This window comes from Lasioglossum baleicum, chromosome 12, assembly GCF_051020765.1.
Source record: "Lasioglossum baleicum chromosome 12, iyLasBale1, whole genome shotgun sequence".
Lineage (NCBI taxonomy): Eukaryota > Metazoa > Arthropoda > Insecta > Hymenoptera > Halictidae > Lasioglossum > Lasioglossum baleicum.
This window is the reverse complement of record NC_134940.1, coordinates 9,785,948-9,812,595: the sequence shown is the minus strand read 5'-3', so window position 1 is coordinate 9,812,595 and position 26,648 is coordinate 9,785,948. Positions and strand designations below refer to the sequence as shown.

Below are 26,648 nucleotides of genomic sequence, written 5' to 3'. Positions count from 1 at the left end.
AGGTTAAGATTTTATGTCAAGATTTTTGTCATATCAGTTATACTGTCAAAACTGTACACATCTGTATAAAAGGACCTCGGTCCGTATATAATATAATAATAATAATAATAATAATAATAATAATATACTTTTAGAATAATACTTTTTAGAGGAACATTAACAAATTATTGAAAGAAATACAGTAAATGGGTACCCGGTTGACACACGAGTGAAAAATCTACTCACTGTTAGCTGCTACACCTGTTGTGAGGGGCACTGTCGTGGGGGATGTCGCGAGGTTGCTGTCTCCGTTCGCTGTAGACAGAGGCGGCGTTAGGGGTTCGACTTTGCCCACCGATGGCTCCGGTGGCGTGGACGTGGCGGTGTAGAGGAAAGTATGGGGTTCGCTGGTCTTTCCAGAAGACACCGCGTACAGTTTCACACTGACCGTTTCCGACGGCGCTAGATCCTGACGTCTGTAGGCAGGAACGACGCAAACAAGGTGCGTCTGTTGCAGGAACTCCTTATCAGGTAGGACCGCGCACTCCCAGTGCTGCTCCATGCTACTCGATAGATCGTCGTTGTCTAGTTGGAACACCACACGAGTGTCCTTCAGGAAGTTCTTCCCTAAGATAAAGAGCTCCAGCCCGCCGGTGCAGGGACAGGAGGTGAGGGACTTCTTGCAGATCTCTGGGATGCCGGGAGGTTGAGCTGAAAGGGACCAGATAGATTGAAGATACTCGATAGAACCCCGCGCAAAATATCTACTAAATTGCTCATACACTTCCCCGACATACAATCAATCTAATAATATTGATGGCACACACATTAAATCAGAATAACTCTTTACCCTTTAAATCAGCAACTTCCAGTCTGGGAGGCGTCAAGATTTTTTAACAAAACTTTCGTTTTCTTTTTGTAATAATCTATGAAAAATCATCTATGAAATATAAGCATCTATGAAAAAAATGAAAGGTGAGGCGTAGCAGCATTAAGGTTGGAAACCGCTGCTTTAAATCAATGAGCAACAATCGAAAAGACGTTAGATTCCCTAATGACTAGACTGCGGATCATTATGCCAAATAGAAATGTTCTGCATTGATCGTAGAAAGCAAGAGTAACTACTTTATTATATTAAAAATAATAATATAATGTTCTTAAATTTTTCTACTCTTTTACTGTTGCATATTTCACCCAAGCAATTTCTTCATAAATGCATAAAGATCCGCAGTCTACTAATGACCATTGGCATTCGCATGAGTTTCGCGATACGTACTGCAGACTATCGGCTGCGAGCAGACTTGCAACGTCTCCGAGGTGCCGTCGGGGTGTGTGATCGTCGTGCGGAAGACCATGCGACAGCGGGTCGACTTCTTCTTGCTGCGACCTTGACGGATGCTGGCCTCCTGGGGGAATCTGTGCTCCACGTCAACGTTTCGCTCCTTCAGAATCCCGACGCAGTCGCAGGTGACCATCATGTCCTTCGTGGGATCCATGTCAACCTCGATCACTATCGTTCCATCGATTTTACGCTCGACGCAGGGCGTCGAATTCTTGCCACTGACGCGGCAGGCTTGGTAGAACATGTGCGGCGCGACTCTACCGAGATCCGTGCCGATGAACACTTGAAGAATCGCCGGTTTGTCGTAACCGACTAGACGCACGATTGGAAATCCGTTTCCGGTGCGGTCCTTCACCGCTCCTCTCGAACCCTCCGTTTGGTAGCGAGCCCGGTGCTGTTGCTCCGGCTGGCAGATGATCTGCAGTTGCACTTTTCCATCTGAGGAAGCGCTGCCTGCACATTGCAGAAAATCAATTTGATTAAAATGCTGCACTTTCGCATCGAAACTTTTTAGTGGCTCATGAGATCGGCTCTACAACGACTGTACAAAAATGCAGAACATCTAATCTTAAGATGGGCTTTTTTAGTAGTCAAAAGCGCTAGATGAAAGATCAATCTAGGCCGCAGTCGCCCTCAAAAATCCTATTTTTACGTTTACGAGGCGTAATTTGCATTATTCGGAAGTATGTAGCTGTCGCAGCTTTACGAGTAACGCAATTATTAATGCAAAGTCCTAAAAATAGGACTTTTGCGGGCGACTGCGGCCTAGATTGATCTTTCATCTAGCGCTTTTGACTGCTGAAAAACCTCATCTTTGCATTATCGAGAAATGAGAATCCTTGCAATGCTGGAAACGAGTCTACCCCTTAACATATGGTGAGATACCTTCCCAGTCGCTCGTGAGTTGGGTCCTATGCTGAACATTTAGAGAAGCGAAACACCTAATTGTAACGTCTCGTGAGACAAAAGAAGTCTTACATGTCGGACTGATTTTACGAAATTCAAGAACTGTTGGAGTATAATTTGTCAACTGAGCGATCCTCCGACATCAATATCCATTTAAATGCAATTGACGATGACCTAGTTTATGCTACCAGAGCTATCGCGATAGCATTCGATTAAAGAGAGAAATAAGTTCGAGAAACGAAGGGAATATCGACGCTCTTCAAGTTAGATACTGTTCGTTGTTGAATTGGACCAATTAAATGTTCTTTGACCTACATTCGATATCGCGTTCGATATCATGGGAACGATATCGACGAAGTAGGATAGTCTTCGAGGGACCGCGATAACGTATTTTCATGGTAAAAGCGACGAGGTGAATAATTTCGCCGGAAACGGATTTATCTCTCGGCTGGCGTTACGATTCATGTGAAAATGTGAGCGCGGAGAAGTCGCGTGAGCCGAAGGTTATCAGTTCGCATGATCCTAAGAGCAGTCAGTGAAAATCTGTAGCCCCGATCCGGATGCAAACAAGCGAATCTCCATGTAAATTCCCCGGTGCCGCTATATCTAACGACGCAATAAGCACCTCTTTACGGGAAAATGTGCAATGTTCCAAAGAAACGACTTACTGAGTTTCACATAAGATTGGTTTTGAACACTTTAACCCCAAAATATTGTACAGATTATTAAATATGTTGGTGTTGGTATCTAATCGATTACTAAACATTTAAGTATTGCACGAGATGTTACATCAATTTCATATCCATAAAATGAGAAAAATTATATAGAATGGAAATATTCTAGGTAGGACGAAATGTTTAATGTTCGAGTTAAAATAGCTCCGACTGCAAAGGGTTAACAGTGACGTTCAACAAGCATGACTTTTTCTTTAAAACCAAGAATTCGAGCCAACATGTATTGGGTTGGCAAATAAGTTCGTTCGGTTTTTTTTTACATTGGAATAAATCACAAAAACCGAACGAACTTAGTTGCCAACCCAATACATTATATGTATATGGAAGCATCAGCAAAAATGATTAGGAAATATATTCATAGTACATACATAGCACACGTATACAACTGACAGGCGAGAGTGAGTAGATGATAGTAAGCAGGGGGTTAATAAACAACAGTGTGACAGATATTACAGAAGCTAGGGTACCAGAACAACACCTTCATTCATGCTAGGATCAATATGATCAAATCCTTTTTGCGAGGAAGATACATTGAAGCATCAACGAAGGTGGTTAGCAAACATATTCATAGTACCACACGTACACAACTGAGAAGTGAGGGAGAGTGGACCTTGGTGAGCAGGGGGTGTCCTCTTGGCGAGTACTCCTATGGCGGGTCTGGTCCTGGGTACGTCGACGACTCGTCCGGACCCGGTCCCGTTTCTGTTGGTGGAGATGGTGGCCAATCCTATGCTCCCGTTCGCGGTGGTCCTGTTCCCAGTCTTGGCCTCAGGGCTGGTGGCGTGTGCCACCTCGGGGAACGCGAAATTCGCGTCCTCGGACTCGAGCTTGATGTCCATCTTCCTCCTCTTCGAGTCCTCCTCGCCGACGCCGTTCCAAGCCTGTTAAGCAACACCAGAGGAGATTGATAGCGTGTAGAGTTTGTGCGCGCGCGTGCATGCCCGTTGGTGGTTGCCGGCTTAATTTAACGAATCAGAACACCCGTCGTCGTCGGCCGGGTTCAACTACCGTTAGAGACCGGTCGTCGGTGTCGTCGACGTCGACGTCGACGACGCCGGCAAATCAACAACGGGCACGACAAGTGATCGCATTAGAATACACACTTGCACATGCACGCACGCCGCAATGGCGTAACCTAACCGGGGATGGAAGCTTCTGGGGCTTCGGGAAGGCTCTCTTGGGAAACATTTTCGGGGATGGAGGCTCGACCCCGTTTGCTACGCGACCATTCGAGAAAATCGAGACTCCGATGGACTTTTTCGGGGTTCGTCTGTAAAGGGAACCGCGAGATCGTGAGTTAGGGTGATGGTATCGGGGAACATTGGCATTGTGTGCACGCCCTTCTTCGTGATGCACATCCCCAGTTCGACACTTTTTTCTCTGATTCTAGATAATATGTTCGCCGAGGGAAGTGAATGATCATTAGACAGCGGATTTTATGCATTTATTACAAAAATGAGTAGGCGTAATTTAAAACAGTGAAAACATCAGATGCATTTAAAAATACTGTGTTACATTATTTTCAACGTATTAAACATGTTCAGACTCGAAATAAATCTCCATTTCATTCCAGTATGTTGCAATTCAGGTCGACAATTTTTATTTTGCATAAAGATCCGCTGTCTGATGATCATCTTAGTCTTTCATTTTCAAAGAAGAAATTTACAGAGTGTTCTACTTTATCCATCGTATTGATTTTTCACCACTGTGTCAATTTAGTATCGAGGGGAGGTAAATCCAATTGGGAAAATGGGGGTTGAATGCGAGCTAATTATGCTTTTATGTTATCGAGTGGGTCAACCGAGCGAGGGTTTTTCTTTAGGGGTTGGTTAATTATACATAATTCCGGAGAAAAGCGCGAGGATACATTCCCGAAGAGCGAACTCGAAAATCGCGATCGATGTATTGAAAGTTTGCCACTGTTAACGAGACTATTTGTCGCAGAGCTCGAGCCAACGAACAGCGGACAGAAGACACGAGAATACTTTGGGCCAATACCAAGTATTTAAATAGCTCCCGAATTATCGTCAATATATCGCGGATACAGCGAATATCGATTGTTAAAATGCAATCCAGGCTGCGTAACACGTAGTCGTCCAGCCAGTGAGTTATCCAGTTAGCCAGTGAATTATCGCATCGACATCGATCGAAGCCACGATAAAAAGCGTTTCCAATAGTTTCGATGCTCTTTTGGCGGGTAGTTGACTTGCCAACAGGAATTTCGAATGTTAAAAAATGATACGGAGATGGATAGAACGGAGTGACGATTTATTCTTCATTGTGCATGGGGTTGTTGAGATTGCTGACGTTGTAAAAATACAGGTAGATTCACCAGGAGTGTCAATGGCGCCAGATAACGCGAAGAATGCAATGCAGTTTCACAACGATAGAGGTTGATAATACTCTTGGCGCATCTGCAGTGACGATCACTGATGTTTATACATAAATAATGACGGAATAGTCATTGCATCGATTTATTTCGAGCTTTTTATTTCCTCAGTCGAGGGAAGACGGATGAAAAGAAGGTTAAAGAGAACTTAACTAACTTACCTACTTCTTGGTAGGTAGGAGGTTGAATTATCTAATTTTTAAGGGGACAAAATTGATAATATTTGGAGGTTTCAACCTTTCTAACCCCTTGCCGTAACATTTTCTTTACAGTTACAATGATTAAAACGTCTTTATTCCCAAAAATGTCGTAGAATAGAAAAGAAGATTTATATTTTTTGCATTTTAAATATTGATCACCGGACTGCGGATCTTTATGCAAATTGAAAATTGTCTGCATCGATTGCACGAAATAGAAACCAAATTGCATGTTATTTCTTGCCTCAATAATTTCAATAGAGGAGAAATCATATATGGACATCTTGAATTTTAAAAAATTTCCAACAACTTTGAATTTCATCTACTCAATTTTGCTATAAATGCATAAAGATCTATTGATTACAAACGAATCAAAAATTTTATTCATCGTAGACTTTGTTAAACTTTGTAAAAATCGTTATGACGAGTCTGATGACTAGTTAAAATACAGCAAGGGGTTCAAGGATCGCAATCGATGCACCGACCAAGTGGTGGAGTGTAATCTATACAGTGTAGACAAGATAGTGAGACGAGAGGTCTGGGATCGATTAAAAGTTACGAACGTTTGCAGTGGTGAGATGTTGCTGACGTTCCTCGAAGCCAAGCCCGGAATCGTTCGAGTTATCGCAAACGTCCTGTGCCGAGCTGGCTCTTGGCACGTGGTCATCCGAGTTTCGTAAGGATCCCAAGGGTATTCTGGCCGGCTGCTGCTGTTGCTGTTGCTGCTGACGTTGCTGATGGGTGATCCTTCGGCTGGCGGAGTGCGCGCGGTTGCTCGACGTGACGGTGCTCCTTTGAACCGATCCTGTCACCGATGATGATCTACCGCCTGCATTGTTACCTGAAACAACAAATTTCATCTACAATCAGTCTATCGTTCTGCACTTATGGCAGCCAAATTTAAACAGAAATTGCTTTTCTTAGACCAAGAATACATTCTTTGGTCTTTCGCGTAAAAGAAATTCAAGGAGGTTCTTCACCGAGTCAATTGGCGAATAGAAATATTCATCTTCCTATAGATCCGGAATGATTCAAGCTGTTACATACTCCATCGCGATGATCACATAATCTCCCCCTGAAATCTCGTTGAAGTAGGCTGCGTTAATGGCCCTAACAAGGGGGCGCCCAATACAAATCGGTGGACCACCAGGACCATTCATGGGTCAAGTGATCTCAACAACAATAGTTCAGAACGCGGTTCGATATTATTTGCAACGGAGAACAACGGGGCATGAAGAAGTTAATTGGGACAATGGCTGATCCCTTGCCGAAGTTCAAGGCTAATGGGAAGAAAGAATCGCACATTGGTCTGCGAACACTGCAAGGTACATCAAGGTTAATCATTTTATAGTTTACATACCAAATGTAAAGGGGATTGAGAATAACACCATTTCAAATTGAACAATGCCTCGTTAGTTACTCTTGATTCGGGGCTTATAGTGAACATCAAGAGAAGCAGTGCATTAATATTAAATTTAATTCGTGATCACTAGATTGTGGATCTTTATGCACTTATAGCAAAATTGAGGAGATAAAATACAAAATTGTTGAAAAATTTTTTAAATTGAAGATGTCAAAGTATGTTCTCTCCTATATTAAAATCATTAAGGGAAGGAACAACATTCTATTTAGTTTCTATTTCGTGCAATCGATGCAGACAATTTTTATTTTGCATAAAATATAAAATTAATTAATTATTAAGAATTATTGATCAAAGATTGGTACTAACAACACGTTTACCAGAAAACTGCATTCACGATCACGGTCGAACAAATAACAATACGGAGAATGGCGCGTCTCGAGTCGCAGTTCAAAGCCGAAGCGGGACCCGAAACATTTCGCATAACCGCGAGCCGGGTCGTGGTTCATCGGTGGAGAACTAGTATACATATACCATTACCACGCCTATATTAACTTGCCGTGTTGTTGTTGTATGCCTCAAATCTTGTAATCGAATTTTAAACCTCTTCCCATAGTCCAATCTTGCTGAAATTTTGTATACATACACACTTGCTTCCGATAAAAAATAAAAGTAGAAAATAAAATATATAAAAAAAACTTTTTAAAAACCACGCTTATATTAAAATGCACTAAAAAGGAGAAAATAATTTTTTCCTGGTTCTCCATAAAATACCGAGTACAGTTGAATGATTAATAATATGTTTCCCCAAAATTTTAAGCAATTAGTTCAAAATTTCTCCTGTTATAAAATTAGTGTCGGAATAGATAGAAAAATTTAATATAAATTTAAATGAAATCATGACATTAGTGACTATAAAATTAAAAGCGTGGAGCGCTAAACTTTGACGTTGTCTTTTTTTTTTTAAATGATTGACGTAATCTTCGTGGACGCTCCACGCTTTTACTTATAGTCACTAATGTCACGATTTTATTTAAATTTGTACTAAATTTTTCTACCTATTCCGACACTAATTTTATAACAGAAGAAATTTTGAACTAATTGCTTAAAATTTTGGGGACAAATATTATTAATCATTCAACTGGACTCGATATTTTATGGAGAACCTGGAAAAAAATTATTTTCTCCCTTTTAGTGCATTTTAATATAAGCGAGATTTTTAAAAACTTCTTTTATATATTTTATTATAAAATAATGTAAAAATGAAGGTGGTTCGGACCCCACCGCGATAAACAGTAGGTCCCGCTGAAATTAGTCATTAGTAAGAGTGGAAGAGGGGGAGAGTTGGTAAATGGATTTTTGAAACCCTGAGGGGACCAAATATCATGATTAAATAAAAATGTCAAAATGGTGGTCGATTGTCACCGTTCGTTCGAGATCCTCCGATTTCGCGGCGAGGAAAACCTATTTAAGTAACCGGAGCTCGGCGTCGCTGGTGATTTTTAGTCGGCCGCTCGTGATTTTCGTTTTTCCGCCGGGTATATCGAGCGGTCGAGACATCGAACCCGTACAAAGTCCGATCGACGATCGACGGTCGCTACGCAGCCGGAATAAAAAGCGGCCGGTTTATCTCGCGGCGATTAATGAGGCGCCAAATGGACAAATGGAGCGGACAGTTAAGACCTCCTCGTTTCCACAGTTTTTCGCTGCAGTAATGCCTAAATCTCAATTATATCGTACATATACAAACGCTACTCATCTTGATGCAAAGTAAAGATATACGTTCGTTTCTCTTGCAGATCGGTGAGACTGATGTACGAAAAATCGAAAGGATTTTCAGCGAATTTTCTGCGGTAATTTTGCAAGAAGAATCATGTTTGTAAACGTTCGGTGCGTTTATTGACTCTTTCTGAAATTCTCGGTAGAGCTGCGCACGTGAACATTTTAGAAGTCGATGGTTAAACTGATTTCTCAATACGCGGCCTTCCCTGGAACGCTTTGAGGTGTGCCTTGCGAATTAGTGTTGCACGTTGCATCGAATGCATTTCGGTACTTCGACTGGTGGGAAACTCGGCCGGAACAACCTGCGAATTAACAGGCTGCCGATAACCGTAATCTTCGAGTTCGTATATCGATTACGTAATCCGACATTGCCGGCCTTTGTCTTCGAGAGACACGTCTCTGAAAAGGGTTGAATAGAAACAACACCGTCGGAATGTCGCACCTGGCGACGTTAAAAAAATTCATCCGCCACGGGGTAATTAAATTCTGCGTCAACGATCGAGGACAGAAAGAAGCGGGATAACGAGACGAGGTAACCACGAGGTGACGACAGACGAGGTCGGAAACGATGAAGATCGTCGCAAACATGGGTCGTTGACATCGTCCCGTGATTTTCCTCGACGATCACATAGATGCACCCTGCACGTGTGTGCACCAGCCCATTACGTCGGCCTGCCCAACCCCCTATTGCTCGCGCAGCGAGGGGCGAAGGGGCTGAATTCCCCCGCCCACCTCCCACGCACCACCAGTTGCATTCGCGATTGCAACTTCAACCCCACGCAATTATCCCATCCAGTAGTCGAGCTTCTATAGATAGATCGATATTGCTCTCTCTCTCTCTCTCTCTTTCGTCTCCCTCCCCGCTCTCTTTCTCACTTTCATCCCCTCCTCCACGGTTGTTCTTCCATCGTGCACCACGATCATTTCGCGTCACTATATTCTAGCTTCTGCATTTTGCATTGCGCGCCACGAATTCCTCCGCAACAACCTTCTGCTTATTTTTCAACCCTCTGCGGACGAACACTTTGAAATTGGTAAAAATATCTCCCTCGGAAAACGGAATACACAATCGTTCGCTGTTTCGATCAATTATTTGTTCGACGCGTTGACTTTCATCCACGTGTCTACAACGTCGAATCAGTGATTAATTGGTTTACGATCACAGTCTGACAACTATCTTTATCAAATGTGAAAGGAAACAGGTAATTTGAGACAACGGAATCGTTATTTTTAACACGCCAAAAATATAAATCGAGATTGGGATTGCTACCCTTCTGCGACGAGATAGTAAACGAAGAATCCTTAACAATATCAGACTTGTTTCTAGGGATGCACAGGGAAATTAGACGAGAGACATGGTTCATATCGTTTGCAAGAATAACAACCCTTAGCGAGAATACTGCGTACAAAAGGAGACGAGACGGACACGTTGGAAACCAGCCCCAAGGGGATCGAGAGAACGCGATGCCAGACGGTGAGGTACGAAACGTCGCCGACAATAAAGATAATGAGCACGAGATAATGATCGGCTCGGAAAATCGCGACGGCGCGGCGCTTCTGTCGAAATAAATTTCGCTGGAGTCGCTGCTAGCCGGGTTTATAATTTTATAGCAGGAAAAATCACACCATCGAAAATTTCCGTCCGATTGCATATCGCAAGAGTAGTACGTAGTGAACGTAAATCAATTCTAAATGGATCAAAAGAATTTCCGAAAATAATATTTTTTGTAATATTTTGAAATAGTATTATTTTCGAAAGAGTTCGAGGCATCGGAGGGTTAAATTGTACTAGCCAGAGGGATTCGAAGGGCGAGACATTTTGAAAACTTCGATGACTTCGTGTGAAGCGAAAAAACTTTTGTGACGGACTGTAAAACAGCTCTTCGTCCTTTCTTCTGAAATTAGGGCCTCCCTCGGTCTCTCCTACGCTGTGTATTTACGTCTCCTCGGTTCGTCCTCGAACTGGTGGAGGCTCCGTGCATTTGCGAGTGTACTCCCGATAACAGGATCGATAAACATCGTTACTATTACACTGTAAACAGAGCGTCGGGCCGCGCGCTAACTACGACGCCTCTCGAGTCTCAAGGATATTGTTACCTGCGCCGGCGATCGATTCTCTCGATCCTTATCGTGTACGATCGGCGCCGGAAGTAAGGCACACTGCCAGGCTTCCTCTCTTTTTGCTATCACCAAGAAATTGTCAGTGCCACTGTTCATTCAATGCAAAACTAATCCAAAACGCAATGGAACAAGGGTTGAATGTTTAAGGGTGGAAATTTTCAATCGTCATATTCTGCCTACCTTCTACTCAAAAAGTTAATAATTTATGGAAAACAGCAATATTAACTAACCCAAACACACAAGAAAACGATTTATCATCCAGAAAATGTTGAAATAAGTGTTGCAACCAGGGGATGGAATCTTTCAATCGTCATATTCCGCCTACCTTCTACTCGAAAAGTTAATAATTTATGAAAAACACCAATATTAATTAACCCAAAACACAAGGAAACGGTTTATCATCCAGAGAATGTAAAAATAGGGGTTGCAACCAGGGGATGGAAATTTTCAATTGCGATATTTTCTCTAGCTTGTACCTGCCGTTAGAATATTATGCATACGTACACGGTGTCCATCATTACTGAACCTACATAATTACCAGAAAAGAACAACTTTCAGCTGATAATACATCGTTTTCTATCTACTCGTGATACCTAACGAAAGATTTATAGGCTTGAGTGGTCTCTGAACTGACCAAATCTTATCTGGTTCGGTTTCGACGATCATCGGAGATCAGCTGCTATTAATCTGACCGAATACTCAGCACTTTCTGTTGCTTCACTGACTGAATTCGAAGGGCCGAGTATCCTATGGAGCCACAAGACTCCGGAGAAGTCGAAAACGAATGCTTATCAAGCCTTTGCTGATTAGGTGGCAACAGAACCTTTGACCCAGCAGAGACCTCTATGTTCTATTATCTGAATCAAAATTTAAATGCTAGACGCTCTTCGAGGTCGAGGAGGTTCTGAATAAGTACCGAATCAAAAACATTTAATTCTTGATCCGGCTGGATTTCACCAAATTTCCTGAAACAGGACCTAAAATAGAAGTAAAGCTCCTACACTAGGAAATATAAAATTGTCTGGTACACTCTGGACTCCTATGGCATCTTCTATCTATGCAAAAATGTAAATAGCAATCGGTTTAGACGAATACTCGATGAACCATAGGCCACATCGAGTTTATTTGAACTGCACTAGATGCGCTAACACAAAAGTACAAAACTGATCATAGCTTGTACGCCGGAAGGCAGTGATGTTGTTTCTGGACTCAGCTTAGATAGTCGACCTAATTCCAAGTTAAATAACTTACCATTAGGGTATTGCTTCAGGCCCATCCGATAGAAAGATAACAGTAGGAACCTCGTTAGTTTCCGTAGGTGTCCAAAATTCGGTATCTCCGTGGCGATAGACAGGTCCGGTAGCATAGTCAGTTAATCTATCGTCTAGGCGAAAACGTCCTAACTCCTTACCATTACTATACAGTAGTTTCTTATCGTCGGTATTCCCCTACTTTCACTGGAGTCTTCGAAAACTCGATTTTACCGTGGCCAGTCGTTCCCTTCTCTGTCGTTACCACTGCCATCTAGACGCTGTCATTTCCCTTCGGGCGGCGAGCAACACTGACAAAAACAGCTTCTCGAGAAATTTTTGGTCATCGTCTCGCGGGACGAGAAACGACACGTGGACACTCCGCCAACTTAATGGCGATAGCCTTCTCCGGAGGCCGTGATAAGACCGTGAAATCCGCGGGATACGTTTCCAGACAGCAAGGGTACAGGAAAGAAAAACGCGACTAGAAAGCGCGGACAGATAAACGTTGGTATCGCCGACACTCGAGGCATCGATAAGGGGTGGAGAAGTGATTTCGATAACGCGGAGGACGCTTCTTCGGATCCAAATTTTAATACCGCGACAATCCGTGCCTCGAATTGTACCATACTGCCACGAAAATGGAGATACTAGAACGATTTTTGGACAGGAAAGCCTCTAACAGTTGTAGAACACGATGTTTCTATCCTCCATTTTGTTCCTTCGACATTGTTTGAATTTTTTAAATCCGGTTCTAACAGAATGTGTTTGTAGTCTAAGATTTAATTCGGTAAAAGCCAAGCTTCTTGAACCGGCTGCTGCGATGAAGATGAATTTTCACATCACGTTGTAAAAATATTGAACCCCGTTCATTGCGTTTGATTAACGAGGAATGATAGTGTCGGATGTAGCCTTTTAAAAATTAATATTCACATGTCCACGTTTAATCATTGTTGCATGGCAACTACATTACCATTCAGGCTGTGTCGGTCTTGAACGTTTTAACACTCTTCAATCACTTATCAGTTAATCGCTTGACGTGTGATATTGAGTCAGACTCGAAGATTTCAAACAGAATCTACATAAAATATGAATGTTATTCGCTTCTTCTGAACCGAAAAAAAATTCTATTTTCTGCTATGAATACTTAGTTACTATAATAAATGTATGTACACAATAAAGATTAATTCCTTGTGTCGCACGGAGGATGACTAATGATTTAGAAATTCTAATTCTCAAAGGTGTAAAAGAAATCGTGCATCATGAAGTTCCGAGAAAGCACCACTTTTACAGAATCCTGGCAAAGTAGAGAATGTGGGCAATCAATCTCTGTCCCTCATGGCTAACGAAAAAGAAAAATTCTAGTTATTATAATTGCGAAAGAAAGCGTATATGAAATAATTAAGAAAAAGGCCTTCTTTTCACAAAATTCCTCTGCTTCAAACAAAAACAGAATCTACCCCAACAAAATAGGGGATGCAATTATACAATGAATGTAAATTTCTCCCATATCTTAAAGAAATTCTAGTTACCGAAGTTGCAAGAAGGCCTCATTTTTACAAAATTCCTCTGTCTCAAACAAAAACAGATTCTACCCTAGGGGTAGAATAAACTTAAAGAAATATTTAATTACCAAAGCTGCAACGCTTTATTTTTACAAAATTCCTCTGTCTCAACCAAAAACAGATTCTTCCTATCAAAATTGCAAAAAAATGGTACCTAAAAGAATGAAGGAAAAATGCCTATTTTCACAAACTCCAACAAAATAGGGGACGCAATCATACAATGACTGTAAATTTCTCTCACCTCTTAAAGAAATACGTGAAAGCAATTCTAGTTACCGAAGGTTGCAAGAGAAATGTGTACCATTTCGGAGTAATCAAGAAAAGCGCTGCTTTCTCGCAGAATCCGGCGAAACGGAGCACGATCATCGCCACCAAAGCTGTAACCCAGTAACAGTGTAGAGGCCAGAGGAAAAAAGGAAGCTGCACGACCTCGTTGAGCGGCTGTAGAAGAGATCTAGGCGACAGAAGGCGTTCAGACGGATAAAAACCGACGTCCAGTCCAGTTCCTCTCCGAGTTACGAAACCGTTGCGCCGTTTTTCCCGAGTTTTTGCTGAGATCCCAGGCCCGAGATAGATTTCGCGTCGATTCAGGTATCGATATCGTTGTGTACACAGTGACGGATAATATTAACGGTGAGATAAACGATCGATAATGATAACCTCCGACCTTGGTAACCGTGGATCACGGACATTGGGAGAGAAAAGAAACGAACATTTCGGTAAATAAATATTAACTCTTTATCAGAAGAACTCGCTGTTATCAGGGCTGATTCTGATTCTACAACAGGCGGTTGTAGAATCTAACGTACGGTAGCGGTTCTACCAATTATTATCGGCGGTCTACGCACAGAATGAGTCAACTCTCGGTTTTTAATCAGATCCATTACGCTCATCGCCGAGTGTAGAATGCTCGTCGACGAGTCGATTGTTGTTTACGTAATCGCAGTAGAAACAAACTGGCTGTGCCTCGTTATCGGCGATTCCGATTCGTTCGTTGTCGGGAAGACTCGTTACGAAAACGAGTCTGATAAACCAGCACAGAATTTCGTAGAGACGTGAAATTTTTATAAAACTCGTCGCTCGGGCTCGGAACAACCTTTTCTTCAAATTTTGAAAGGGACCTTGGGAATTTTCATACAGTGGGTGTACAAAGTATTCCCGCGTCAACCGCGATTTCGATGAAATTTTCACCGTGTGTGCAACTGCTATAGATCTACAAAATATATATTTTAAATTTTCTATGGGCCCAAATAAAATAGTTTTAAAAAATGCCTTTTTATTTTTGCATGTAACCTAGTAAATTATAACTTTTGGAAAATCTTTTTCGCATATCATTTCGTAAACTTGTAATTGATTATAAAAAACAGGTCGTTTGGTACAATTCTATAAAGTGATTAGTTTTTAAAAGGTGTACGAATACTTTGTACACCCACTGTATCTTCCATCTGCACCATCCCTTATCAATATTTAATCGTGGAGTATACAGTGAATACAGAATTGCTGGGAAATTGGGAACTTCAATACGAATCCCAGAATGTTTGTTTAGACTGTTTTAAAACCTAGAACAGTAAAAATATTAATTGCAAATGCAGTAACAAAAGCACTAAAATCGATGAAAATGTTTTACCTTACAAAAATGACAAGACTGTATGTACTTGGATCGTGTACAATTTTTATTTCCCATGGAAACATTTCCCATAGAAGTAGCTGTATAATTTTAATAGTTGTAAAATAAGAAGTATGAGACCGGTCATTCGATCAGTAGTGGTAGGTTAATCCACCTGGTAAATTAATGTGACAAAGTTTCAGAGTCCATGAAGAATTTCGCAAATTTTCGGAGAACCGTTTGGAACGATTAGATCGTGGAATCTCGGGTTCCATTCAGGCACATCCGACTGTTTGCAAATGGAGAAATGTGTTGCCGCTATCTGGAGGATCTTTCGGCAGTGTCTTTCATAAGTTAAGCAGAGCTGATTCGATAGAATCTCGCGGCACGGTAGTGAACGCGCGCGCACGTGTTCGAACATGTGCTCCCGGCGCGCTCGCGCGAACTCGACGCGTGAACCGGCGCTCATTAAGAATGCACATGTACACATAGTTGAGTAATATACGGCTCGCTAGTACGCTCGGCTAACAGTACAGTTGATTCAACTGGCGACGCGACCGGAATCCGATTAGAGTAGAGAGCTGGCTTGAACGAGCGGCGATACTCACGGGAAGAGGGGACACACGTTGAAACTGTACGCCATCTTTGTCCCATTCATATGAAACCACGGTGATCTTGTTTTCCTGGGACGTTTGCAGAAGCCAGGAACAATTAGACAATGAAAACATAGAGTGCTAACATGGAGACATTAATTAGAAGCTGGGGAAAGATCTGCTCGGGAGAGAGGACGCTGGACGCCATTTTGGTTCCTCTCGTGAAGAATGGTATGAGATGATGCTTCCCAAGATGTTTGAAGGGATCAAGAAAAATTACTGGACTGGCAAGAAAGTAATTTCGGTATTTCAAGGTGAAATAAAACCGAATTTCTTTATTCAAGCGATGAACCTTAATCAATAAAATATTTTCTTATTTATTCTTTTTGGCAAAAGATCATCGAACAAAAGGGAAAATATTTTATTCATTAAAGTTCATTGCTTGGATAAAAAATTCGGATCTGTTTCACCTTAAAATACCGAAATTACTTTCTTGCCAACACAATAAATAATTTTATATAAAAATGTTATCGAAGGGAATAATATTAAAATTATGAAAATTAATTTTACAGAGAATTTAATATTATTTAAAAATAACATTAATATTGAAAATTAATTTTATAGAACAGAAGTATAGAAATATTAACAGAGAGGAATCGACGCGTGGTTCACACCGAAGCAGAGACTTCAATGCCTCCTGAGGAGATTGAGGTCATTTGGGTTAACTGAAGTGGTCGTGGAGTTTGCAATAGAAATTGATTTAAAAGTTTGCTTGCAGTGGGACATGACGCTTACAACGAATACATGAATAAATGAATTGTAAACTGTGTGATAGAAAGTTAACAATCTACTTCTTCGAAAGCGAAAGAGTAAACCTAACTTCTGAACCCTCCACTAATAAAATTTTTTTAACAAAGATGAATGTACCCAAGAATTGATGAACATTATTTTCGGAATGGAGCACAGGGGCCCAGTAAATTTTTGCAACAATGTTTATTACATACCATGTAAAGTCTCTGTTTTAAAGTACGCTTCGGCGACTTGATCGCAAGCGAAGCCTGCACAAAGTGTCTTTGTGGAAGACGGTCACGATTCTAGGCAATCTCGCGAGGAATGCAAGCAATGCGTGAGAAGCCCATCTGCGACGCTTCATCATGCTCAGTTTCCCCAGCAAAACAGTAGCTCACCTACATTCCCGGAAGCGTTTAACCGTCGAAGAAGATCACGGAAACGTGGAAACTCGAGCGATCGTGTTTTCCATATCAGCTCTCGCTCAAATGCATCGAACTGCTGTTTTCATGGTCTGCATTGTTCCGCTTAGGCACGTGAAAAAAATTACTAATTTTCAAATGCTTCTAGGAACGACTTCACGGCTGCATAATTGCACTCTTGATATCGATCAGGCGGTTAATTCTGCCCGTTTTAGCTCATTTGAGGAGTGACAGCCTGTTTCCTACACGAACATCTTTTCCACAATATGCAATATTCTTCGAACAACCTTCGTTTCGTTCTCGATAAATATTTATTATGAAAATTTAAGCTTAGAAATATTTTTGAAGCAATTTCTTAGTCTAAGTACTTGAAAAATTTCTTTGCTAACTGGTTGTAGAAAAATAGAATTATTTACTTGGTTTTTTGGAGTTTATGAGCTAATATACTGTTCTATTTTAGTAGTAAATGATAAAAATAGTTACAAATGGTCGGGCTTGGTAGAAGGATCGATGAAACGGTTTCCGACCTGCACAACACTTTCTGGAGCGTCCTCAGGGCCTCCGGGACCGTAAATGACGAACTGTCGGCGCCGATGGGTGTTAATTTGTGACAATTTGCCGTCGAATCGATTCACAACAACGAAAAGGACCGAAGGTTCTATGGTCGAGATAATAATTGAGAAACGGGGAGCGTTATCAATCTAAAGGTCAGCCTCTCGAATCATTGTTCCACGGCGTATGTAAATGAACCGACAACACAAAGATCGGTCTAAAGAGAAAGAAACACTGGTCGACGAAAAAAGAAGTTTCACAAGCGAAGCGCGTTTTATTTTAACAGAGGAGTGTTAATAGTCTGAGAACGGCGGAGAGAACCCTGCAATTTAACAGAGAAAATATGAGGACTCTGATTGTTTCCGTTGGAGATGTACGATTGTAAAAAAACTTCGATGGTGGCGTCACTGCTAGCATAATCGTCGAGGAATTGAATTCTAAAAGCTGCATCAGCTGTCTAGAATTTAAAAGACGCGATAAATAACGATGCTACCAGTAAATAACAAATAAAGAAATGTTGAGTAAAGGTTTTAAGTAAATTGACCTGGATAAAGATCCACCAAAAAATTGCAACAAAAATGACTCTTGCGCAACGTCTTCCCGCCAAAACGTCTCGAAACCAGCATAAACTCGATGTTGCGCAATCGAACATGGCGGCGCGTTCGCGCAGTCGCGTGAACTTCGAGCACATGTCTAGGAAGAACTTTCTCTATAAAATTCGAGCTGAATTAGGCCACAAAGCTGAAAAATGGCCAACCTCCTTTTTCAGTCGTAAAAAATTCATTTTATTATCGTGTTCTATTCAAGTATGCAAAACGAACGGCGGCTATCGGGAATGGGCTTCGCGATTACTCCGTTGTCGAGCATCGATATCTCTACTATTTTCACAGTGTTACCTTTATTTTGACTGTGACAAAGCAGATATGAATATTCAATAAAAGATAATAATTGGTTTCCAGTTTTTAATCGATCTGAGGTACTATAATTCATAGACTGAGCAACTGATGTGAAATTCTTCTAATCTGACTAACATAATTCCTTTTAAATATAACGTGGCCATTAAAAACCTATTAGGAGACCTCTGATCATTAACTTTCTGACTGTTCGAACGTTTTGAATAAATCCAAGAGGTTCCTTCTAAGAAGACTGTTCTATTTTAACGATGAACGTCACTCGGTCAGTAATAGATCTTGTGTAACTCATTAAAACCATTGTCAGGGAAGGGTCTGGCATTCGAAGCCGAGGTAAGATGGCTCCTGGCCCTCAGTGGCCAACAACTAGGGCACCGGTGTTGATTTTTCGTCCCGAAGGTCTCGTAACGAGGAATAAACGGGAGAATGCAGAAAAATGCACACGTCCAGGGGTGAACCGTGATTTATTGTGACGTCGGGGTGAGAGGGGTTGGAACAGGGAGTGTGACGTGTCCCCGAAGGTTATCGCGAAATGAGTGCATCAATTTCCCCGAGCGTTGGACGTCGGCAACACGCGAGGATATTTCTAACAATAATATCGAACCGGGGAAATAACGTGAAAATGAATTGACCGCGTTCAGGATCTTCGGGGGGGGGGGGGGGGGAATGATGATCGATCGATATCACATATGACAGAAACTTCCGAGCCGTGAAAGAAGAGATAACATTGTGCACCGATGGAAAGAACTGTGGCGACACCTCCACGTCGATGTTGGCCACCTTACGTCTGATGATTAATGAAGACAAATTGCGTTTCGGGGGTCGGAACGCGTGGAGTAAAGGGCTAGTAAAAATCTCTTCGTGGTGGACGTACTTTTTTATTCTTGGCGTTTGCTCTCTGAATAAACTATTCATTGACAACAGCACTGGAAGCGGTGTACTTCAAAGGTTCCTATTATTAACACTTTATCTACCGGAAGCCTATCAACCCTGCATTGCGAGAACTATTTATGATAGTTCCTAAGATCCTTGAAATTTCCAAATTTGATAATCAGATTAATAATGCAGGTTTGATAGGATTTTCAATAATTGTGCTGTACCAAAAGGAAGCTTAAAAATCGTCTTTTGTATAATAATTCCGAATGCGATTATTGGATTACGTTGCTAGAGATGTGTTGACGGTTCACGATTCGAACGATCCTTCGCCATAAATCGCAGACTTTCGAAAATGACGAAATGATCGCCGGTATATGTATAGCGTGCTAAAATAGCTAGAGAATTTATCAGCAGGTTTTTTTCGGGCGGGTCGTTTTATATTTGCACTGTTAGAAGTGGGAGATGTAATCTAATACTTTCAAATCGGAGAACTTTGAATACCGATGTAAGATACTCCCCGAATAGCTAATCGCAGCTCACCACAGAATATCATTCATCTAATCAACTAATTTCTAAATCAAACACCGCCTCGCTTTCTATCGAGATCCTTATCTTAATTCGACCAATCGCAGGTCCTCGACAACCGCTTCGCACAGGTTTATCAATCATCTCCGCGATAGGCAGAGTGTGCTGTTGGTAGCATTACATAATAATATTGGAAAACGTACACGTATAAAAACCAGTATAAATAAGATCGAATAAAACCAAAACAGGATGGAGTCCCCGTTCGCTGGATCAATTCGCAGAGACTGCTGAATCGACTAAAAATGTGTTTACAATATTATCTTATCGACCGTGTTCCGAATGAAAAACATTGTCGAACATCGTGAAACTGTGCATGATGGAGTCTCATACGCGGAGTCCAGCGAGAGGAATGAATATTACTGAAATCACCAGTCACTAAATCTTCATTGAAGAGGAACAAAATCGGTAACATCGAATCGGTTGGTGCAAGATTACCGTGTCGATAGGGCTCGCTCAATGCGTGTCCATTGCACCGGAGCTGCAGCAGCATGTGAAAGTGATCATGCCCGGAGTGGTCCAAGGTGCCGCTGCTGGTCCTCCTGAGTTCCTGCCGCTTCTTTTCAAGGTCGGGTGCCATTAGGTCTCCGAGGACCAATGGGCCCGGCGCGTTCGCTCGGTGTGCCTCGTGTTCCGGAACTATCAGAAGTTGTAGTCGCGAGGCGGGCTTTCACTTTGTCCCTTACTTTGACGGAGTCCACCGAAAGATAATCCCATGTCAGTCCCCGATGGTCCACGTGTTCACCACGAACGTGTCACATCGGCCAACCTAAATCGGTTAAGGCCTATTCCCCCACCGAAGAACACACGAGGTCCTCAAACTTTAGGAACCTTGTCTAGGAAGAGTCAAGGTGGAAAATGGTACCCGGATCACTGGAAACGGTCCACGATAGACACAATCGAGTCTCCGGCGCAACACTGACCACTGATCAGCACCGGCAGCACCAGATCTCCTTGTTTGAAGATTCCCGCGATGATGAACCAAGCTGACACACCGTCGGGATACCACGTCACGCGATCTCAGCGAGTGTCAGCCGCGGACTGCCGTTCCTCGATCCGTCGTCGATCGGCCAACCCGGCATTGCTCTGAACACCGAGTAAATAAGCCCCCACCACGAAGCCACGCGACACGTTTATACGCTACTTCATCCCCGACCGGCTCGGTTATGTCGAGGAAGAAGGTGACCAATCAGCTGCCGCTAATTACCGACCAGCTATCTGCCCTATCTACTCTGCTACTGTTCCCGTCGACGGACCGCGGCATGGATCCACTGATCGTCGACACATGCTTTCCGGGGGAATTTCAAGCGCCTCGATCGTCAGACCACAACCTCTGATTTTTCATTTTTACTTGTGCATGGTTACCAGAGTCCATTTCATTTGACGATAATTGCCTCCAACCCTTGCGTTAGCAACCGGTACACATTTACTAACAACTGTTAGAGTAGAAAACAATTTTCATAATGTCGCGGAGTTTAGAACAACTCTTCTGTACCGTTAATATGTATTTCACTTATCGCCGATGAGTACTAATCAGTGTTAACTCGATTCCTCGTTAATTGTTCGCATTAACAGATTCTCTGATTGTTGTAGCCACCGAAAGATCGCTGATAGTATCAGCCTGATACACGTGATATAACAGTAATATTCATAACACTGAGAAAAAAAAGTAGTTACTTCAATAACACGCGTGTTATTGTAATTTTTTTACTTCGATGAATATCTGTATTCTTTTCAATAGTATGAAATTTAGAAGCAAATCGTGATGTATTTGAATTGTCTATCATGAAATGATTGAAAATATTATTCGATTCAATACCGTACATTATTATTCGTAATGTTTCTCTTTTTCCTTCAATCAGATATGTTGTTAAAAAAATTTGAGAAATGTATTGATTTATACTGGAATTGGTTTGAGGCCATATCTTATTTTTTTTGAAAACATTGATGTCAAGCTATTCGCTTATATGATTGGCGGAAATGAGTTTTGCTATTGAAATTCAATAGTATTAAATGTTAAAATAAGTTCATATGATTTTGGCACTATTCAATAGTACATCTTATTGAATCAACATATATTTTTTTTGTTTCGGCAGGATTTTTTTCTCAGTGTAGAGTCGATTAATCGTTAGCCCGACTCTCAACCGACAATATGTTCAGTAGAAAACAATCTGTTCGTATCTCAACAATTATAACCTATAAAAAGAAATTATTTTAGCACAGCAGATTAAACCTAAGTAAATCGGTTGTATTTTTACTCTTCGACGCAGTGTATCACGAAACGACGAAGTCACTATAGTGCGTCACGTGATGAACGCGATAATTCTAAGTATTAATAAAATTGTAACGTTGTATTATTATTGGACTCCGGATTTGATGCAGTTATGACGCGCCAGTTTATAAATCGCAGAAAAGAAATGAACAATTTTAATTTGATCTTTTTGCAAATTCTCTCAATTCGATCTCTCGAAAATCACCTATGAAAATCGCATAAATTTTTCAAGTCTAAAGTATAGACTTATAGTAATACATTTCCATAATTTGTATTTTAATTGTTGACATTCCTATGTAATCTGTATATTGAATAAACAGCGTTCAAGTTATTTTAATTCAATTTATCTTACAGGAGTGTGCCGCAGGACAAAGTTTCTTCTCGCAGTAATTATTCATTAAAAAGATCTTTAAAGCGGTAAGTTTCCGAAGCAAGTCAGAACAAGAAAAATTCCCTAACGCTCGCTTACGATAATTTCCTGAAAACCGAAAACCCCTCAGGGAAATAATTTTTCTGTTTCCGATGAAGGCGTTCCGCTTCATTTACGAGCAAGGCCGAACGCACTGCCATTCAGAGCCCAATTCCAGCGTTATTAACCGGGGGGTGATCTCCATTTTGCACCGTTCATTCAGAAATAACGATCACCCACACCCAGAGCTCTCGAAAAAAGGGAGAAGTGCTGGAATATCCGAAGGAACTAGATTTACTGGTGGCTTCGGGGTCCCGTGTAGACGATAAAGCAGTGCGTTGACGTTGTTTCCACGTTCGCTACACGTAGAATGGCTTCGTTGTTCTTTTTCGCAACGTTATACCGTTCGTATCGACCTTTCTCGAATCACGGACAGACGATTCGCGAGACATTGGCACTCACGATGCGAACGCACCGATCCGAGCCGCTGTTATCCGATTCGAGGCTTTGTTAAATGGGACAAGAGTGATTCGTCGATTTCATCATCACCATCGACTAAATCGGTGTTACCGAATTGATAGGCCAGGAGGCATTCCAGCAATTAGAATTCCACTTTTGATCGTTTATCGCCAGCTACGTCGAACATAAGGAAAACACGTCGCGGACAGTCTTCGTCATTAGATCGTTAATGACTCGGTCCCTCGTTACCGACTGACGTCAAGCGGACTAGAAAGCTCGAGATCGCGATGATAGCGGCGAGTGCATCGCTTCTTCGTATTCCGACGTAAACGGCGGACATTACGCGAGGTCAGGACCGACCGGTCTTATCTATTTGCTTAATTGCAAATGCGATTTGGTTTTGCAGATTAAATAAAATTAAAACCGGAGTGCATGAGCTCTTACGCAACCGCGATAAGCGAAACGGTCGAGGAGAAACCGAGAGAGACCGGGAGAGAGAGAGAGGCAGGTGTCTCGAACGAGAAGGGATCGATGAAAAATCGATCTCGCTCCTGATCGAGCGTTTCGCGATATCGCGAACGATCGGGGGAATGTCATGCTGGTGACGAAGTCGAGCGATTAACAACGATCTTCGACTTTATCGCACTCGTTATACATCGATAGTTACGATAATGTCGCGAATTTAAAGACCAGCAGCTCTTCGATTTGTTCTCGATTAATTAGCGTCGAAGGCTAACACTTGCGCACACCTCTTACATAAATTAACAATCGCGTACTTTCGGATATTTACATTCCGTGTTCCCACGGCCGTGATTGCTCCCGTTGGAAAACAAAATTGGATTGCGGGTAATTCGATGACGATAAAGGCCAAGAACAGGAGTGGCGCTAGCCCGAACTATAGCATGATTTTAGTAATGCAAAAAACGGGTCCCTAAATTATGCTCTCTCGGGCACGATAGGACAGAGAGGAAAGTGCCAAGGTCCTAGACGCGGGGTTTTTTTAGTGGGTATTTGGAACACCGATCACCTGTGTCCCCCGAGTCCCACACTACCCCTTCTGGGTGTACTTAAATGTATTTTACCCACGTCCTAAAAGAAAAAAAAAGGTAATTCGATGACGATGTAACTCGCGGCGAGAATGCAAATACACCGCATTATTTTTTTATTTCTGTAATTGTTCTGTTCCTTTATAGCCTGCGATACCCTGGAAAGTATAAGTGATTGATAAAAATGAACGTAATTCAGTCGGAGCGTAAACGACCTTTTGTTCTTCGCATTTGTTCCCAAGAGCATATTCTATTTAAATATTTTCCATAAAAACGAAGACCGTCTTTTTTTAGACAGCGGTGAGTCAGAGTAACTGCAATAGTTTCGTTTACTTGGGATATTGTATAAGCTGATTAGTTCGAGTATACGTAGCAGTATCTTTGGCAGAACTTACAATTTTCTGCAATTGGAGCTACGGAATAATAGGTTGAAAATTTTAGGTTTGCAGCTATTGATTGCAACGAGGTAAGACGATGCTCATCGGGGTAAAAATAGAAAAAATTGTTGGCCGACGATATTTGCTACTTCCCGCGCTATATTTCCACTTAATTTGACACGTTAACGACGGCCATGATAACTGTAATACAGGGTGGATCGATCGGGCATCGTGGAACCCTTTCAGCGACACCCCGGTAATTGCTACATGTTTGTAGACATGGTCACTGACCCCCCGGGGCCAATCATAGTGGCTTCTATGACTAATGATCCCCTATCAACTGGTTATCCAAATTTCCGAGCGATTTATAATCGCTCCATTCTATTTTTGATTAAAGAATTTCACATTTTCCATTCTCAATGGTAGTTTTAATCGCTCTGTTCCATTTATGTATTACTAGACTGCGGATCTTTACGCATTTATAGCAAAATTGAGTAGATGAAATACAAAGTTGTTAAAAAATTTTGTTAATTGAACATGTCAATATTAGGGGTGTGCGAATACCCGAAATTTCGGGTTCGGATTGGGTCGGGATCCCGAAAGTTTGCAATATCCGGGTAGTCGAAGTTAAAGTTGGGGCAAGTCTGTGATTAAAGCAGCGATAAATAACTCTGTGCATATTGACTCTTTGCACTCCGTTTTCGCCGATAATGTGATATTTGAAATATGAACTTTAAAACCACAGTCGCTGCTACGGCGACACGACTGTTTTGCTTACTAATATCTGTATTACCGGTCGCAAGGAAAAACGCCGCATGTCTCAGTTTCAAAAAATTCGAGTTTACGCATTAATTCTGTGGTTGCAAGGAAAAACGCCGCATGTCACAATTTAACAAATTCGAGTTTACGCATTAATTCTGTGGTTGCAAGGAAAAAAGCCGCATGTCACAATTTCAAAAAATTCGAGTTTACGCATTAATTCTGTGGTTGCAAAGAAAAATGCCGCATGTCACAATTTAAAAAATTTGAATTTATGCATTCATTGAGCTTCGTAGTATAGGATTGACGTATTTACCAGAAAAAAGTCATGAAAACAAATTCGGAAGGTTCGAAAAAATAATACAATTTAACCGATGTTCTATGTCGAAGCATTAGTGATGATAACTTTAAACGGCATTTCGATATGTAGTAAACACAGTTTACTAAACGCTGATGTGACCGCAGACTTGCCCCAACTTCAACTTCGGGTACCCGAATATTGCAAACTTTCGGGACCCGACCAGACTGCCATTTCGGGATCCCGACTCGACCTGATCCGATCATTGGCCGACTCGACCCGAGGCTCAATACCCGAAATTTCGGGTACCCGCACACTCCTAGTCAATGTACGATTTTTCCTCTATGAAAATCATTAAGGGAAGAAATAACATTCAATTTAGTTGACTCAACAATTTCTTTCAATCTTATAAAATAGGAGAAGTGAAATTGTAGAGTACTGCTTAACCGATCGAAAATGAAACTCTCCGCCTATGCAGAAAGCCACGTGACTGAATCAACAGTCCAATAAACTGCGTTCTCCAGACACTATTGTTGACCATTGGCTTTTCTAAAAATAATTTCCAAAAAATTAACAACCATATATATTTCTATAGAAAAACAAGTGTGTGACTAAATTGTTGCGATATTCCTATCTGCTACTCCATTATCTGAAAGGAGGGGGTACAATTTCGGGATTAATGATATACGCTCATGTGTCGACGTGTTTAAGATCCGACGTGTAAGATCCAAAGTATCTGAAGCTCATCTTCAGAAGCTTTATCTTCGGAGATCGCGAAGGGCGAGGCGCCGGGGCTCGCGCACGCAATAGACGTCGGCGGTTGCATCAGAATCTCGCCGAATTCAGATTATTGATGAAAAATTCGAAAATATATCATCCGCGGTTGGAGGGAGACCGCGTCGATAGGACCCGTTCGGCATGGGACACGATTGTTAGCGTGGTCTGGTAAACAAATCTAAAGGCGATGCCGATCGGGAGAGGCAGAGCGAGCGGCAACGCTCCCGAGCTCGTGACCCTCGACACTAAGGTCGACCTAATCGAGTGAGCACACACTACACACAATCCGCTCGCG

At 41.8% G+C, this 26,648-nt stretch overlaps 1 protein-coding gene across 5 annotated transcripts in view; it reads right to left on the bottom strand.

The window, feature by feature from the left end:
- The window catches only part of Nfat (nuclear factor of activated T cells 3), a 55,196-nt gene that overhangs the window by 4,601 nt on the left and 23,947 nt on the right, over positions 1–26,648 (bottom strand). For 2 of the 5 annotated variants that reach the window (XM_076435043.1, XM_076435044.1), the window contains exons 2-5: positions 6,111–6,388; positions 3,545–3,842; positions 1,256–1,774; positions 226–690 (exon numbers count right to left, since the gene is read on the bottom strand). In XM_076435043.1, coding sequence (XP_076291158.1) covers positions 226–690; positions 1,256–1,774; positions 3,545–3,842; positions 6,111–6,388 — 1,560 coding nt within the window. Of the gene's footprint in view, positions 1–225; positions 691–1,255; positions 1,775–3,544; positions 3,843–6,110; positions 6,389–20,394; positions 21,013–26,648 lie in introns of those variants that run through there. The other 3 variants (XM_076435041.1, XM_076435042.1, XM_076435045.1) reach the window with 3 other exon arrangements.